The sequence below is a fragment of the Physella acuta genome, unplaced genomic scaffold, assembly GCF_028476545.2.
Source record: "Physella acuta isolate Inbredline_101_S28 unplaced genomic scaffold, ASM2847654v3 ptg000582l, whole genome shotgun sequence".
NCBI lineage: Eukaryota > Metazoa > Mollusca > Gastropoda > Physidae > Physella > Physella acuta.
In genome coordinates this window covers 598789-618069 of record NW_026732101.1, presented here as the reverse complement: position 1 = coordinate 618069, position 19281 = coordinate 598789, and the positions used below count along the sequence as shown (strand labels likewise).

The window sequence follows — 19281 nt, the reverse complement described above, 5'->3', positions numbered from 1 at the left end:
GTATTTATCATAGACAATCATTCATGTAATGTAGACAATCTTTCATGTAATGCAGACTATCATTCATGTAACATAGACAATCATTCATGAAATGAAATTTTCAGAAACCATACATATGAAGTTTGGAGAAAAAAAACTGGACAAATTGTTTTATATTGTGTGTCTGTGGTCTTGACTAGAAAAGGAGATGATAAATTATGGTAGCACTGATGGTAACTGTGTGATGGTAACTGATGGTAGCTGTGTGATGGTATCTGATGGTAGATGTGTGATGGTATCTGATGATAGTTGTCTGATGGTATCTGATGGTAGCTGTGTGATGGTATCTGATGATAGCTGTGTGATGGTATCTGATGGTAGCTGTGTGATGGTATCTGATGGTATCTGTGTGATGGTATCTGATGGTAGCTGTGTGATGGTATCTGATGGTAGCTGTGTGATGGTAACTGATGGTAGCTGTGTGATGGTATCTGATGATAGCTGTGTGATGGTATCTGATGGTAGCTGTGTGATGGTATCTGATGATAGATGTGTGATGGTATCTGATGGTAGCTGTGTGATGGTATCTGATGATAGCTGTGTGATGGTATCTGATGGTAGCTGTGTGATGGTATCTGATGATAGATGTGTGATGGTATCTGATGGTATCTGTGTGATGGTATCTGATGGTAGCTGTGTGATGGTATCTGATGGTAGCTGTGTGATGGTATCTGATGATAGCTGTGTGATGGTATCTGATGGTAGCTGTGTGATGGTATCTGATGATAGATGTGTGATGGTATCTGATGGTAGCTGTGTGATGGTATCTGATGGTAGCTGTGTGATGGTATCTGATGATAGCTGTGTGATGGTATCTGATGGTAGCTGTGTGATGGTATCTGATGATAGATGTGTGATGGTATCTGATGGTATCTGTGTGATGGTATCTGATGGTAGCTGTGTGATGGTATCTGATGATAGATGTGTGATGGTATCTGATGGTAGCTGTGTGATGGTATCTGATGGTAGCTGTGTGATGGTATCTGATGGTAGCTGTGTGATGGTATCTGATGGTAGCTGTGTGATGGTATCTGATGGTAGCTGTGTGATGGTATCTGATGGTAGCTGTGTGATGGTATCTGATGGTAGCTGTTTAGAGTGAAATCATTGAGATAGTAGTTGCCAGGTCCCAATTTATTTTATTCAGTACCCATGTTACCATGGTAACTGTACCCTCTAATCATAAATGTTACCATGGTAACTGTACCCTCTAGTCAGCAAACAGCTACATCAGGCTTGATAAATTCCCAGGTAACATCATATGTGTTTTACAGGTTAAAATTTGATGACTTATTAAACTCTCACACCTGTCTGATGACTTACTCTCACACCTGTCTGATGACTTATTGAACTCTCACACCTGTCTGATGACTTACTCTCACACCTGTCTGATGACTTATTGAACTCTCACACCTGTCTGATGACTTATTGAACTCTCACACCTGTCTGATGACTTACTGAACTCTCACACCTGTCTGATGACTTACTCTCACACCTGTCTGATGACTTATTGAACTCTCACACCTGTCTGATGACTTACTCTCACACCTGTCTGATGACTTATTGAACTCTCACACCTGTCTGATGACTTATTGAACTCTCACACCTGTCTGATGACTTACTGAACTCTCACACCTGTCTGATGACTTACTCTCACACCTGTCTGATGACTTATTGAACTCTCACACCTGTCTGATGACTTACTCTCACACCTGTCTGATGACTTATTGAACTCTCACACCTGTCTGATGACTTATTGAACTCTCACACCTGTCTGATGACTTATTGAACTCTCACACCTGTCTGATGACTTACTCTCACACCTGTCTGATGACTTATTGAACTCTCACACCTGTCTGATGACTTATTGAACTCTCACACCTGTCTGATGACTTATTGAACTCTCACACCTGTCTGATGACTTATTGAACTCTCACACCTGTCTGATGACTTATTGAACTCTCACACCTGTCTGATGACTTACTCTCACACCTGTCTGATGACTTATTGAACTCTCACACCTGTCTGATGACTTATTGAACTCTCACACCTGTCTGATGACTTATTGAACTCTCACACCTGTCTGATGACTTATTGAACTCTCACACCTGTCTGATGACTTATTGAACTCTCACACCTGTCTGATGACTTATTGAACTCTCACACCTGTCTGATGACTTACTCTCACACCTGTCTGATGACTTATTGAGCTCTCACACCTGTCTGATGACTTACTCTCACACCTGTCTGATGACTTATTGAACTCTCACACCTGTCTGATGACTTATTGAACTCTCACACCTGTCTGATGACTTATTGAACTCTCACACCTGTCTGATGACTTAATGAACTCTCACACCTGTCTGATGACTTATTGAACTCTCACACCTGTCTCACACCTGTCTGATGACTTACTCTCACACCTGTCTGATGACTTATTGAACTCTCACACCTGTCTGATGACTTATTGAACTCTCACACCTGTCTGATGACTTACTCTCACACCTGTCTCACACCTGTCTCACACCTGTCTGATGACTTATTGAACTCTCACACCTGTCTGATGACTTACTCTCACACCTGTCTGATGACTTATTGAACTCTCACACCTGTCTGATGACTTAATGAACTCTCACACCTGTCTGATGACTTATTGAACTCTCACACCTGTCTGATGACTTATTGAACTCTCACACCTGTCTGATGACTTACTCTCACACCTGTCTGATGCTGTTATGGTTTACTAGGTACAGTACGGTACCTTTGATGGTTTACTAGGCACAGTATGGTATCTTTGATGCCTTTGATGGTTTACTAGGTACAGTACGTTACCTTGATGGTTTACTAGGTACAGTACAGTACCATGATGGTTTACTAGGTACAGTACTGTATCTATAAGGCTTTTCGGAGCCAACCAACTGTTTTTCAGAATCCAAATGCCAAGAAATGTGATTTCATCTGCTGCGTTCTATTTATAAAAAATATTGTCAGTTTTTTGTCAATCTTCTTGTCTTGTCATCCAGTCATGTCATCTAGTCATGTATTTAGCCATGTTATCCAGCCATGTCATTTAGTCATGTCATTAAGATAGTTGCCAGAAACTGTATATTTAATTAACCTACTACTACTAATAATGTATATAATAATTATATTTGTACATGTAAAAATAATTTGATTTTGTTTACCATGTCTCTAAACATGTTCTCGAATTGGTAGTCGATTACAATTTAATTTTACTACAACAATCAGAAGAGGTAGCTCTCTAAGGGAAGCTACTGCTGTTTTTCTGTTGTCAAACGTTAAGCCAATATTCAGAGGTTTTTTTTTAATATATATAATGACTCGTTTTTTTTTTTAATTTTGTGTATAGTTATTTATTTATTGAACGTGTTTAAATACAATTGCATTTAATGTTGACTTAGTGATTGACCCGATTCGACTGGATCTTTCTATTTTTATAACAAGAGAAAGCTGTCGTGTTCATAGAACCGAATGTGTTCCCCTCTGTTCGTTCTCGTACGGTAACTAGAATGACCAGTGGATGCCACTAGCCTCGTCTTGAAACCTTCATATTGTCCATACGTGTAAATAGGTTACTTTCATTGTCATCTTAATCTAGAGAGTTAGAGCCAGTCATTTCTGCCGCTCCCTGTTAAGTTGAATGTATAGATCGCAATATGTGAAATTGAAAATATAAAAAAAATTAGTTTATGTGAAAACTATTGAAATTATGAGAATTTATTTTTTCTTTTCGTTACTTGAAGCAAGTAAAACGCACACTTGGGCATGAATGTTTTGAAATAGTTTGACTGACGTTGTGGTGGAAATCTGGCTAGTAGAAAGTGTAGAGATCAGGGGCTAACTCATCCAATTCATTGTCGATAAAAGGTGTGTGACAGGCTGTCTATGCTACCAATATCATGTTATTACATTAAATAAAGGTTCATTTTTTAATGTCATATGTTCTGACTTATTTTCTAAATCATGTCTCTTTTAAAATCATGTTTTATCCGTAGAACGATAGCCTAAATCTACCAAGGTAGCCTACCAACCAACACATTATTTTAGTGCCCCAGTCGAGTCTACTAGAAAGCAACAGAACACACAAAAATGGAATTAAAATATTTATTTCATTTGTTTTCCTGCTACCAAAAAATCAATCCTAACCCTAAAAACCTAGAAAAAAATTCTTTTACTTAAGCATCTATATCCGCCTGGTCATCTTGGGTTCACTTCTGCTGTGACTGTTGAATATTGCACTAAGGGACAGGATTTTTAAAAAACTAAAGCAGATACATTTTCTAAAAGGCTGCTTTTTTAATATTTGCTTCCGTCTTTACTAAAACAAAATGTAAAATTTCATAGGAAAAAAATATTTTTAGGGTTTTTATTCAGTAACCCCCCCCCAACACCTCCCACCCCATCTCCTCTGCACTTTTTGACTCTGACGTGAGAGCCTAGGGTGTAGTTGCTCCCCCGACTTGAAAACATCTGTTTAACAATTCACGCCTCACCCCCCCCCCCCCCCCTCCGCTCGTGCACACAGGCACATTACTCAGGGAAGCGGGAGTAGAGACGTTTCTTGCCGGAGCGGCGGGCCAAGACAACCACACCAGCAGCCGCAGCAACCAGCACAACCACAGCGCCAACCACGCTGAGTGCCAGCACAACCCCGCTGTCGTCATCCTCCGCCGCTGTCGCCACATCCAGCGTCAGTCCGTCTGCTCGTGCGGCCACGTTCAGATCGTTGAGGTACTCCTGAAACACGGGGGACAACTCCACGCTGGAGTTTTTGAGGGAGGCAATCACTTGCATGTAGTTGATGGCATGCCCCGTGCGGTTGGCGAAAGCTTGCGACATGTTTTTTAATGTCTCCACAATGCCGGCCTTGATCTCAGCGACCTGCGTGACGTAATCAAGCTTGCTACGGACCAGGTCTGCCAGTAGGGACCGGAACACGTCAGTCGTGATGTTGACGCTGCCGTTGATGAGGGCGTTTCTGAGAGAGTCGAGCTCCAGCACGGTGGCCGCTTGAGACTGGAGGAAGTCCAGCTTCAGATCCTTCAGACGTTCTATGCTGGAGGCGAAACCTTGGACTAGCTGCTGGATCAGCCCTGTAGCAATCACGTCATTGGCATCGGTGGCGTTCAGCGGCGTGTCGTCTACACGAGAACTGATGACGTCATCGATGCCGGTTTCAACTTCCGGTGGGATGTCCACAATGTCAGACGATGGAACAGACTGGGGTATGTCCACGGTTGGAAGCTCGTCCTTGGCTAGACTGCAGCTTTCTGTCGCGTTCTTCATCAGTTCAATCTTCTCTTCTACTTTCGATTTCTTGAATTCGACAGCAGACGACACTTTATCATAAATGTCCGATTTCATATTTTTAACAGTTGCCAAGATATCAGACACGGGGTCACCGGAAGTGTGATTGGCCGGGCTGGGGGTGGTTGCTGGCGGTTCCGTCCCTGGGTCGATGACGTCATCTGTTGTTGCGACGGGGGGCTGGGCCGCGGCATCTTGATAGAAAGCCTCGATCTGACTCGGTACCTCGGTCTTGTTGCTCGCGACCGACCCCAGCACGTGCAAATAGTCTCTCACGGTCCCGGTTCTCTGCTGATAAATAACGGACATGACCTTTAGAGCACGCACGAACTTGTCCTTGACTTCCACGACCTCTAGGATAAACTCTTTCTTTTTCTCCACAAATTTTTTCTTGTAGGCCAGAAATTTTTTCAATTTCCGAAAGTCGAAATATTTTCCTTGGTTGTTGCGCGAATGAAGGTCCCTGGCCGCGGCCTTCATTTTCCTTTTTAACTTCTGCAAATCTTTCCTCGAGGCCCGCAGGTGTTTGTAGTCTGACCTCATTTCTCCCAGAACTTGACCGACCAGCGCGCGAAAAATGACGTCATGCACGGACTGGTAAGGCTTCTCTTCGATTTCGTTTTCAATGGCGTCGTTGACCGACGCTTCAATACTGGACATTTTGTCTTTTAAGTTGGCCTTGAACTTGTCTATCTCCTCTTTGCCCTCCCCTCCCTTCAGGCCGGATAAAACAGCTGCCGCCGCCGCCGTTGAATGCTCCCCGCCCCACTCGGCAAGTAGTCCATCCACCTCCCTCAAGTCATCCTCGTCAATGCTGCTATCTGCCGAAGATGAATCGGACTCGTCCGTCTCTCGCGACAATCTTTCTAAAATATGGTCCACGTTGTTGTGGTCCACGTTATTGTGGTCCACGCGGTTGTTGCCGTGATGGTCGTGGTGATGGTGAGATCCTCCGTGGCGATGGTGGTGTCTAGAGGATTCGCTCGTGTCGCTGTCACGTGACTTACTGTCACGTGATGAGGCGTCACTATCCTGGTCACTGGAAGATTCTAGAGAAAAAAAAACGTTAGGTCAAAAAAGTTATGAAAAATAAAACACCGTCAAATTTTCTAACGAAACTCAGCAAACAATATTACTTTTGGACCTCCGATCTTTCATTACAGATTTGTGTGACAAAAACGAATTGTACTAGATCTATGGACAAATATCATTTCTGTTTTGTTACAAAGATGGGTCCATTGTATAGCGAGTAGCTCTCCAGTGATGTGTAACACAAGTCGAAACCTCACGGAGAAGCGTTCATTAAGGGGGGGGGGGGGGTAGTATCAGGCTGACAAAGGGGAATAAACAAAAACTTTCACCAACAACAAACAAACTATAAGACACACACATGTAAACATTTTACTGTAACAACAACTATAAGACACACACATATAAACATTTTACTGTGGTCATTTTGAGCTTAAAGCTATAACACAGCTTATAAATACAGGCTTATGTACGAGACAAATTTAAAATTATTTTAATTCATATTTTATATTTGTTCTACTCTTTCACGAATAACTTTTCCAAACATGGACCACTATATTAGACTATAGTTGATGTATTGAGAACCACTATATTAGACTATAGTTGATGTTTCGAGAACCACTATATTAGACTATAGTTGATGTATCGAGAACCACTATATTAGACTATAGTTGATGTATCGAGAACCACTATATTAGACTATAGTTGATGTATTGAGAACCACTGTATTAGACTATAGTTGATGTACGAGAACCACTGTATTAGACTATAGTTCATGTACGAGAACCACTGTATTAGACTATAGTTGATGTACCGAGAACAGGTTTCCAATTAAATTATCTATTGCCAGACCTGAAGCTTTGTACTAATATTAAAATTTTCAAGAAAGTTTTAAATGCCATTTTACTTTCTTCATGTAATTACTATAGATCTATATATACTTTGAGATCATGTCTTTGAAACTGTATAAAACTACAAAATTTAATTATTATTTTTTTATGTTTAAAATTTTGAAAATACGAACAAATAAAGAAACGTTTATTTTTTCTCTCATCCCTTTCAAACAGCTGAATCCACAACAGTTTGTTATGGATTTAACTGTTTGAAAGTGAAGAATGTATAATTTTTTTTTATTCTACTTTGATCCTAAATTTATTTCTCTTCTACTTACAAGCCAATACCCCTCAACCCACACTTTTACTTTTTTTTTTAAAGATTTTTTTCTTCTCTCCACAAAACATGGAATCATCATTTTCAACTTTAGAAATAAAATTAGACTTTTTGCACTATATATAAGTAAACCATCTTAAATGAATGAAAGTACGTATCAGAAAGAAGTATCACTATTGTAAATCTGTATCAGTCCTCGCAAGCCGATAATGAAAACTGTAATACTTAAAGCGAACATGCAAGGCAAACTGGCGATGTAGATTACATGCCTGAGGCAACTTTTTTAAAAACACGCAAGAAAGAAAGTTTTAATTGAATTTTTATTGGTAAAATCTATTTTTAATTGATCCACCTAAATCTTTAAAAAAAATACCGTACCAATAAGCTAGGTAGCTAATGATTTCTTATTTGGCAAGCCAACGATACAGACCTTGTGAGCTGCTGGATTCAGACGAGCTACGCGAGTTTCTTGCCAGGGAAACACCGACCAGCAGGACCAAAACAAGGATAACTGATTTGTGCATCTTTCCTTGGAAATCTTCTTATTCGATTTTATATTGCTATTGAACTTTAAATAAGTAAATCGAGGTTTCGAAAAAATATATAATGAAAATAACCTTAATTAATTGTTTTTTTTTAAAAACTTGAAAATAAATGAGTTTATAATTTAATGTTGCTTGTTCCAGTCGTAAGATAAAACTGAAGTACTAAAGTCGTTTCGCTGCTATTCCTGACTGGAGTTGCCTTACTTATTGACAGTTGTCCTTCTTAGCTCCCGTGGCCTTGCGGGTCATGCTGGGATAGCGATGGCGCCATTTCTATTGTTACACTTTTCGGCACGTTCCCAGAAAGGCGTTACGAGTTTTTATTTGTAGGATGGGTGTTGATGTGTAGGATGGGTGTTGATATGTAGGATGGGTGTTGATGTGTAGGATGGGTGTTGCTGTGTAGGATGGGTGTTGATGTGTAGGATGGGTGTTGATGTGTAGGATGGGTGTTGATGTGTAGGATGGGTGTTGATGTGTGAGATGGGTGTTGATGTGTAGGATGGGTGTTGATGTGTAGGATGGGTGTTGATGTGTAGGATGGGTGTTGATGTGTAGAATGGGTGTTGATGTGTAGGATGGGTGTTGATGTGTAGGATGGGTGTTGATGTGTAGGATGGGTGTTGATGTGTAGGATGGGTGTTGATGTGTAGGATGAGTGTTGATGTGTAGGATGGGTGTTGATGTGTAGAATGGGTGTTGTGGTATAGGATGGGCGTTGATGTGTAGGATGGGTGTTGATGTATAGGATGGTAATAAAATTGTTACACATCAGAATTGACTTCGGCAACACAACATGGCGCATGATATGCTGTGTTGCTGGAGATTCCCTTTAACCTAATACAACTGAGAAGGGAGAAGAACAAAATTTGGGCCAACCTCCAGAGGCCATGAACTCCTTGCAGGTCCGCCGCTGGTTTAAGTACTGTAAACCATGGGTTAGGCGTGATCTCTATCAGTTGGGTTCATTAGCAGACTCTTAATTCCACAACAATTGAGTTGCTAAAGCATATACTGCTAACTCACCTGACCTGACCTAACCTCACCTCACCTCAATTAAACTACAGGCTGAATTGCTTTACCAGAAATCCGCTGTCCGTAACATTATTCAACATTTTGTACATTTCTGTTGTAAAAAAAAACAACACGCTACCTTATTTCTCGTTATACAAAAAAAAAACAAGAACTCAAATGTGCTACCCCCTCCCCTACCACAAAACCATCAAAACATTAGTTGGATTACTTCTAAAATTACAAACATCCCCACCGCCACACACAAATTGTTGAGACTGGTAAACAGCCCAAATTTGAACTTTTTACTCGTATTTTATTTCGTATAAGAATTACGCTTTGACGTCACAAAATTGCTTCTAAGTGACGTAGGACTGACTTCACGTGCAAGTACTAGCAGGTAGGCAATACTGTATCTGAAGTAGACCTCCAGAGTTTCTTTCAGGCACGTCCACCGTCCCCCGACCGAAATAGAACCAGCACCCGACAGCTAGACCAGCACCCGAAACAGTGTTTCTTTCAGACTTTTTTTCTCCGGGGGAGGGGGCACTTGATATTTCAAGTCAATATTTTCCGGGGGGGGGGGGGGGGGGGGCGGTAGACTTTCTTCGGAGGGGGGGGGGGGTCCGCCCCCCGAAGATATGCCTGGAAGAAACTCTGACCCGAAGAACAGCAAACTTGACACGCTTTTGCATGTTTGCAAACAATCTTACAGTAAAACGTTTCACCTTAAAGATTATTTTCTTGTGTGACGTCATTTAAACAATTAATTTAAAAAATCATGCGTAACCAAAAAATAGTTTTGGAAACGTGTGGATGAATGTACCGGTCCCATTATGTGTGCACGTGATAGGCGTGGAACTGGGTAAACGATCTAATTTTAGATATTTGTCATAACGTCCTCAGCCAATCATAAATGTAATCTAAAAATAAATTCCTGGCTTCTCTACATAAACATTTAATTGTTTCATATATGAAACTGCAATATCAAAATGTGTCGTAAAAATTAAACGGAATTTCCCTCTCGGTTCTTGACTTTTCAAGCATGTTATTGACGGAATGTTATTGACAGTAACACTATACTTAGATTAACCGAATTAGTTCTCAACCCCAACTCGTTTGAGTTCGATGGGCAGTTTTTTGACCAAACAAGTGGAGCAGCTATGGGGACTAAAATGGGTCCCTGTTATGCGTCTTTTCATGGGTCGAATCCAGGAAAAATACACTGGCAGAATTCCAGGTTTTCATCGGCGGTACATTGATGATGGGCAGAGGCGTAGCGAGGGGGGGACATATGTCCCAGGGCGCCGACCCTAAGGGGGGCGCCAAATTGAAAGTTTGAGGGGGGGGGGTGCAAATGAAAAGTTTGAGGGGGGGTGCAAATGAAAAGTTCGGGGGGGGTGCAAATCGAAAGTTTGTCCCCGGGCGCCGGGAAGGGTCGCTACGTCTCTGATGATGGGTTAGGCATCACAGAGATGCCAGAAGAAGAACTAAAAGATTTCATATCATTCTGCAAGAACTACCACCCAAACATTAAATTTACCTCTGAAATTTCAGGCAGTTCTGATAACTTCATGGACATGACAATATCACTCAACGCAACCAACGTTGGAACGACCGTATTCTACAAACCAACCGATTCTTACTCATATCTGCTGTACTTTTCTTCACAAAATTTCTGCAAAAATTCTATATCATTCTCACAATTATTAAGACTACGACGTATTAAATTTTGTCAAGATGATGAAAACGTTTGGAACAAAGCCTATGAACTATTACAGTTCTTCCGACTCCGGTCATACCCGGAGTATATACTCCAGTCAGCACTACACTACACTATCTGTTTTATTACTAATTGTTAATATATTGCTGATCTCATAGCCTCAGAAAAATGTTACGGACAGGAGAGCGAGGGAGAAACAAGTGCGCACATAATAGGATTCATTAAACTTCATTAATGCATTAATTGGAATTATAGACCTCTGGGTTCATCCATACATGACGTCACGCCTTTTTTGACGATTTTTACCTCCTCCCCTCCCCTCCGTCACACATCGTCACAAAAAGCCAGACCCCCACCCCTAAAATGACGTCACAACTCAGTGTACAACCCCCATCAAAATTGCAGTTGAATTTTTCTTAAAACATCGATATTTTTCCAAAATCTTGTCTGAACTCTGTCCAGTGTTTTTTTCTCCCGGGGGGGGGGGGGGGGGGGGCACTTAAAATTTTCGAGGGGGGGGCGGACACTGTTAAAAGTATATATTTTCTATATAAATTATATAAATTAAATTTCGTTGGGGGGGGGGGGGGAGCGGTAGAAGAGATGCCTGGAAGAAACTCTGACTCTGTCTGTATAGAGTATTTTAATGAATTCATATTACAATTTATTAAAACAGTTTTTTAAAACCCGAAAAAAAAACGTCTACAATTAGTTTTCTAACATGGCCTTTTTATAATGCAAAAGTGTGACGTCTCACCATCTGAACCCCCCCCCCCCCCTCATCACACACCGTCACAAAATTACGGACCCCCCCCCCTCCCACTGCGAGTGTGACGTCATTTATGGTCGACCACTCATCTGTAATAGTGGTTATAGCCTAATATAATCAACTTCTTGGGGGTCGGAATGAGAGAAATATTACATAGAGTAAGGGAAAATATCCACACACACAATACAAAAAATTCATTAATTAATTAAAAAACAACCTATGAGTGTATGAGACAGGAACATGTTATTTAATTAAATAGGCCTAGTGGTTCGTTTATTTATATATTTAAAGAAAATAATTTAGTTTCGTCTTTTACGTGCATAATTATTTCAAAGCTTTTCAATAAAACGTTTTTGTGATTTTTTTTCTTATAGCGATTTATGATGCAAACGATGAGTGCTTGAATAAACAAGTTAATTAAAAAAGTCTAGTGACATTTATGCGCAATTACCTTATGTTATCTAAAAATAGCTCTGACGTATAATGCTTGGGTGCGTTCAAGCTAGAAGAACGATCGGTTTGTAGGTGTTTATGTAATTTTAAAAGTTGTGACCGAACGAGAGGATATTTTTGAAAACTTTCTTCGGCAATATTGTTCTAAATTATGGCGGGAATCGATTGGTACATGTTTCAAGTCGCTAAGTGGTCTGGTTGCCGAGATATGGGCAAAAAACTGATTTTTTAAAAGGTTTTTTTGGCTTTTCCGGGAAATACATGAAAGAAACCCGGAATTTTTATGACCTATGCTCATTCTCGTAACTTGCTTAACACAATTGCTTTTGGAACTAGTCATCGATATTGCTTCGTTGAGGAGGAGATACGACTTAAAGCCCGGACACACATTCATCCATACATTCATTCATTCATTCATCCATCCATTCCCAGAAATGACGAGTTAATAAACGCAATTCTCCAGAATGGAAATTGCGCTAAAAAATAAAACAATTATTTGCTTGATGCGTAATTTCAAGTTGTTTCTAAAAATCAGCTTTTTTTTTTTTTTTTTTTAAATCAGCGAGCCCTTATCCAACCCGGTTTACTTCGATACTTTACGGTAAACGCAAAAAGGTACAGGCCAGCTTTTGAAAGCGAAACAAACAAAATCTTATATCCGGTGCCTTGAAAACTGTTTTTATTTGTGAGCTAGATCTAGATTTACTCCTTTCTAACTCTATATCTAGATTTTCTAGATGTCAGATGACATGTCTGGATCTAAATACTAAATATTATTTCATATATTGATCTAATATAGAATAGATCTAATAAAACGATGGCTGAAAAAAGAGAATCAGGTAACTAGATCTGGGTAAACCGGTAAAACTCCATTTTTTTAGCGTATTTTATTCTCCGCTTGTCGTTTACCTCCAGTTGAGCGTATTTTATTATAATAACCGAAACACACCAAAACATTAGGAAAACACGATTTATTTATTTGTATTGTATTTTTGTTTTCACAAATGAATAAAAATGAATATTTAAAAAAAAAGACTTGTTTATTTGTGTTGTATTTTTTTTTAAAAAGGCATTTGTCTCATGGTAAAACTGATACACTGCTAATTATTCTGTATTATAAATTTTGTATTTATGTTATAATAAATGTACAAACTCTGTGTTTTATAATTTGACAGTTTTGCCAAAACTGAAAAAAATATTTTTACTATAGAGTTGTATGCAGTAGCGTAGCGAGGGGGCGGGGGGCATATGTCCCTGGGCGCCGACCTTAGGGGCGCCAAAATGGGTTGGAGAAATACATTGAAAGGTTGAGGTGGAGCGAATCGAAAGTTTGAGGGGGGTGCAAATCGAAATCTTGAGGGGGGGGGGGTTACAAATCGAAAAGTTTGTCCCCGGGCGCCTGGTAGGGTCGCTACGCTTCTGGTTGTATGTTATTTAAATTCATAGTAGATCTACCATCCTTCCCAATATTTTGATATATGTATCAAGTATGATTTTTTGTATGAGTAAATTTCTGACTTTTAAAAAAAAATGATGTGGGGTCGTCCATAAATGACGTCACACTCGTAGGGGAGAGGGGGGTCCGCAATTTTGTGACGGTGTGTGATGAGGGGGGGGGGGGGGTTCAAATGGTGTGACGTCAGATTTTTTGCATTATAAAAGAACAATGTTAGAAAACGAGTTTTAGCCATTATTTCGCGTTTTAGAAAACGGTTTTAATAAATTGTAATAGGAATTGATCAAAATACTCTATGTTGACAGAGTTCTGGCAAGATTTTGGAAAAATTTCGATGTTTCAAGAAAAATTCAACAGCAATTTCGAGGGGGGTTATAGGCTGAGGTGTGACGTCATTTTAGGGGGGGGGTGGTCTGGCTTTTTGTTACGTGTGACGGAGGGGAGGGAGGTAAAAATCGTTTTAAAAAGCGTGACGTCATTTATGGATGACCCCCTGTAATAAATGTGTATTATTTAGCTGTTTGTTTTACTATTTAAATTCATGCATCACGATTGCATTTTTTTACAATATTAATTATATTAGTCTATTTCTGTACAGCCTTAAAAATGCGAAATAACGTATGAAATTTAGTGTCTAACACTATTTTCTTTTATAATGGCAACGTGAGTTGTCACACTTTCTCTAACATTCCAAGCCATCCCTCACCAAATTCCACCCCCTCCCCACTTTCGGCAGCATTATTAGGGATCATCCATAAATGATGTCACGCTTTTTTTGACGATTTTTACCTCCCCCCCCTCCCCCCCGTCACACTTTGTCACAAAAACCCAGACCCCCCTAAAAGGACGTCACACCTCAGCCTACAACCCCTCCCCCCTCAAAATTGAATTCCAGTTGAATTTTTTTTTTTAACATCGATATTTTTCTAAAATCTTGTCTGAACTCTGTCAAAATAGATTATTTTAATCAACTCCTATTACAATTTATTAAAACAGTTTTCTAAAACGCGAAATAACGTCCAAAATTTGTTTTCTAACATTGCTTTTTTATAATGCAAAAGTGTGACGTTGCACCATCTGACCCCCCCCTCGCCTCATCACACACCGTCACAAAATTACGGACCCCCCTCCCCCCTATGAGTGTGACGTTATTTATGGACGACCCCTTATGCCTTTTAATACTTCTTTTCAGTTTAGTTGAAATTGGAGCACTTATTTGTACAAAGTGTGCATCTCTATTTTTGTAACCAACAAACAAAGTATTGGTGCTTTTATTCATTTGTTAAAACAAAAATACAATACAAATAAATAAGTCGTGTTTTTTAAATATTCATTTTTATTCATTTGTGAAAAACAAAAATACAAGACAAATATATAAATCGTGTTTTCCTAATGGAGGTAAACAAGCAACGGAGAATAAAATACGCTAAAATGGAGTTTTACCCTAGATCTGATCTACTGATCTTCTACTTAATTCAACTAGTAGCAAGGATCACTAACTTGAAAGCGTCTCTGGTTGCTAACAACATGGCATCCTAAACCGGAGATTCTCTAGTTAGATCTAGTAACTACTAGATTCTAGGCATTTTTTTTATGAAAATCTCAAAATCAGTAAATTAGGCCCTATTTATTATTTTTATAGTTATCCTATCCTTAGCTTAGATCCTATATTTAGTAATGAATAGGCCTAAGCCTATTATTATTTTTTTAAATTTTATTAAAAAAGTTTCAATTAGGCTAGATGCCTATTTAATATTAATATATTTATTATAGCTGGCACAATAGTAAACTAAGTCGTTTATCTATCGTTTTAGTTTAGGGGTAAAACTCCATTTTAGCTTATTTTATTCCCCGCTTCACGTTCACCTCCATTTCAGCGTATTTTTATTATAAACACAACCGAAACACACAAAAACGTTAGGAAATCACTCAGCCTGTTTCTTTTTGAATTTTTGGTTTAGTTTTTTTAAATTAATTTTGTCAATACAAATTTTGGATTTTTCTCAAGTATTGACAGAATTAATTTTAAAAAACTAAACCGAAAAAAAAAAAAAAATAGGTGGAGGGATTTCCTAACATTTTTGTGTGTTTCGGTTGTGTTTATAATAAAATACGCTCAACCGATGGTGAACGTGAAGCGGGAAATAAAATACGCTAAAATGGAGTTTTTTTGGTTAACTTATAATGAGAGATTCAGGGGAAGCCACTCTATTTTACAGATGACTGCTGTTTAGGGGTCATCCATTTATGACATTCACAAATTTTTAGGATTTTGGACCCCCCCCCCCCTGTGTGGATGAACCCTTTTATAGCAAATCTTGCTCGCAAACACTGCTGTTTAAAGTCAATTTCTGGCCTATATTGATATATTTAGCCATTGATTTTGGTTTATTATTCATTTAGCTATAATATTTCACACAAATATTTCACAATATACTTCTATTAAAGCCTTAACAATTTTAACTTATTTTTCATTACTAGCCGCGGCTGATTTTACATACCTAAAACGATAGATTACCACTAAGTCAATGTAGTCTAGCATATATTAACTTTTTATGCAAAGCCTTTATTACTGAAAAAAAACTCTGTAATCTATCGTTTTAGGTGCGTAAAATCTGCCTAGGCTAGTAATGTGCGAAAAAATTGCCACACTGTTAAGGCTTTAATTACTTGAAAATTAGAGTGGTCTCCCCTTAATATCTAGCTAAAATTTTACCAAAAAAACTTGGATGACATTTAGAATCAACACTTTAAAATTTAAAACATTTTTGTAACTTTCAAAACATAAATCCTCCTAAAAGAGTGAAATAATTATTAAAATTTAATGAGTCACATTTTTTTCACATTGCTAGTCTTGGCAGATTTTATGTACCTAAAACGATAATTAGGCCTACCAAAAATTCCAATGCCAGGGTCAGCCTTTTGACCTACTGTAGAAAAAAACTACTAGTTTGGTGACCTGATTTCAGGAGTGGATTTCTCAATTATTTTAAAGGATTTTTTAATAAAACATCCTCGAAATAAATTAGATAGCTAAAAGTTAACACAATAAACAATTTTAAAAACAAATAGTATGCTAGATAGGCCTACTTTATTGTTTTAAGTCTACATCCAATTGTAAATCTTAACTACCTAAAACAAAGCGAAACATAAGATTACATTTGATTTTAGTCAAGACTGCTAAGTAAATAAAAAAAATTATCTTGCACTTAATATCCTTGCAGCCAACATGTAAATAGCAGGACATTACCTCCTGTATTATTTCCCTTGACATTACAAATCCTAATAATCAATTACCCCCTGCCCAAAACAAATTGATTCTAAATTTAATATTAACATTAAACATAACACAAACCATAAGGTAATGTTAGGGTTTGGTTAAAGCTAGAGAAAGTGTGAAGGCTATAGTATCCTATAGTTACTTTCAATTTATGTTGTTGTTTATTGTGTATGCACAATTTATTACATTAGTTCTTTAAATTTTTAATTTCTAAAAAAGGTTTTTACCATAAAAGGCCTGCCCCTTCCACCGTCAAAATTGGAGCATATGTTTTTTACAACAAAATTTCTTTCTCAAATATTTTCTGGGCACTACCAATGTCTGTTGCAGTTTAGAAAAACAACTTTTTTATTACGCAAAATTCAGTTTCTAATATTACAAATGCGTAAGTGCGTCATCAAACTTTCTCACCCCTCTACATCATCACTCGTTGGGGCAAATTACTGATATTTTAATTGAATGATATTAATATGTTTATAGATTGTTTGAAAAATGAATATCAAAAGCAGTTTAAAAAAGAAAGTAGAATCGATATATTTAGATCTTGATTTTTATTTCCAAGTTGTTTTTTGCTAGTATCCTAACCATAACTCACATTCTATTCCACAATTGTAATGTGAATGGAGCAGTATTTGTATATAAATTTTGTTTAGAGCAGTAGTGTGACATGAAATTTTGATTCGACACAATAATCACTTTACTAACAAAACTGTTTTTACCAAACATTTTTTTTAGTTCGCATCAAAGATGGTCAGCAGGTGAGGGTTCTAGATGAAGCTTCACGCCGGCGTAGGCAGCGTAAAGCACTTGAAGCTTTAGAAGAAGACAATTTTTCTGAAGATCCACATGCAGACCTTAAGATGAGTAAAAGGGCTCCCAAGTTTGAAGAAGTAATGGACACTTCAACAAGTAACACATTTTTTCTCACTACCAAATAAATCTAATCCTTATTTTTCTGTCAGATTAAAAAATTCATCTAACAAGTTTCTAAATGGAATAATTGAAAACTCATAACAGAGATTTTTAAGAGACTGTTGAATTTGTGTGCTACTGTTTCAGATACTGGTTTTCATGAGACTATTGAATTTGTGTGCTACTGTTTCAGATTCTGGTCTCAAAAAGAAGAGAAAGTCTCGAGGAGACTTCAAGTTACGGTATCGCAAGACATTTGCTGCATTATTAGAAGAAGAGGTCTATATTTCAAACAATTATTTTTTGTTACCATAATTGGAATTCACATACTGGGTTAGGGGGTGAGATTCCTCTAAGATAAAGCATCCTTACCTGCAACCTAAAATTTTAGTTGTACCTAAGAATAATAATTGCTTTTATTAATATTTTGAGTATTATCAGTTGTGGATTTAAAAGTAGATTTATAGTGAGCTAATCCTTTATTTGTTCCACTTTTTTTGCTATTTTCAAATATATTTCCTTACAGCACATGTTAAATAAAGATGGACCATCCTACATTACTGCATGTGCGCCACCATCAAAATGGCCAGAGAGAAAATTTTGTGCGGTCTGTGGATATCCTTACACAAGTTTGAGAGTTATTGCTCTTGTTGGTAGACTTTTTACTGGACATTTTAGAGGCCATGTTGTTGGGTTGTGGCAATAAAATTCTCTAATGACAGCATGACATTATGACTTACCGCAAGACAAAATCATGACATTATGACTTACCGCAAGACAAAATCATGACATTATGACTTACCGCAAGACAAAATCATGTCATTATGACTTACCGCAAGACAAAATCATGACATTATGACTTACTGCATGACAAAATCATGACATTATGACTTACTGCAAGACAAAATCATGACATTATGACATACCGCAAGACAAAATCATGACATTATGACTTACTGCAAGACAAAATCATGACATTATGACTTACTGCAAGACAAAATCATGTCATTATGACTTACCGCAAGACAAAATCATGACATTATGACTTACCGCAAGACAAAATCATGACATTATGACTTACCGCAAGACAAAATCATGACATTATGACTTACCGCAAGACAAAATCATGTCATTATGACTTACCGCAAGACAAAATCATGACATTATGACTTACAGCATGACAAAATCATGACATTATGACTTACCGCAAGACAAAATCATGACATTATGACTTACTGCAAGACAAAATCATGTCATTATGACTTACCGCAAGACAAAATCATGACATTATGACATACCGCAAGACAAAATCATGACATTATGACTTACCGCAAGACAAAATCATGTCATTATGACTTACCGCAAGACAAAATCATGACATTATGACTTACCGCATGACAATATCATGACATTATGACTTACCGCAAGACAAAATCATGACATTATGACTTGCCGCAAGACAAAATCATGACATTGATTGACATGACTTACCACTATACAAAACATGACAGTTCAAGAGATGATGTGCAGTGCATGACAAACCATGAAACATCCTGTAGCCATAAT

At 38.1% G+C, this 19281-nt stretch overlaps 2 protein-coding genes across 4 annotated transcripts in view; one reads left to right on the top strand and one right to left on the bottom strand.

The window, feature by feature from the left end:
• The window catches only part of LOC131947086 (zinc finger HIT domain-containing protein 1), a 112434-nt gene that overhangs the window by 91186 nt on the left and 1967 nt on the right, over positions 1–19281 (top strand). For 2 of the 3 annotated variants that reach the window (XM_059308171.1, XM_059308172.1), the window contains exons 2-5: positions 12806–12906; positions 17539–17712; positions 17909–17994; positions 18242–18330. In XM_059308171.1, coding sequence (XP_059164154.1) covers positions 12885–12906; positions 17539–17712; positions 17909–17994; positions 18242–18330 — 371 coding nt within the window. In that variant the 5' untranslated portion in view covers positions 12806–12884. Of the gene's footprint in view, positions 1–12724; positions 12907–17538; positions 17713–17908; positions 17995–18241; positions 18331–19281 lie in introns of those variants that run through there. The other variant, XM_059308170.1, reaches the window with a different exon arrangement.
• LOC131947081 (uncharacterized) lies at positions 4344–8352 on the bottom strand. Its single transcript, XM_059308161.1, has 2 exons — positions 7997–8352; positions 4344–6416 (listed from the first exon to the last, which is right to left on the bottom strand). Exons 1-2 carry the CDS (start codon positions 8088–8090, stop codon positions 4591–4593), a joined length of 1920 nt encoding a protein of 639 aa, XP_059164144.1. The 5' UTR covers positions 8091–8352; the 3' UTR covers positions 4344–4590.

Bases quoted from the DNA above. Each gene is read 5' to 3' on its own strand.
- LOC131947081 (XM_059308161.1), bottom strand. From the start codon at position 8,090: ATGCACAAATCAGTTATCCTTGTTTTGGTCCTGCTGGTCGGTGTTTCC. The intron at 6,417-7,996 runs GTCTGTATCGTT...TTTTTTCTCTAG, and splicing joins TGAATCCAGCAGCTCACAAG to AATCTTCCAGTGACCAGGAT.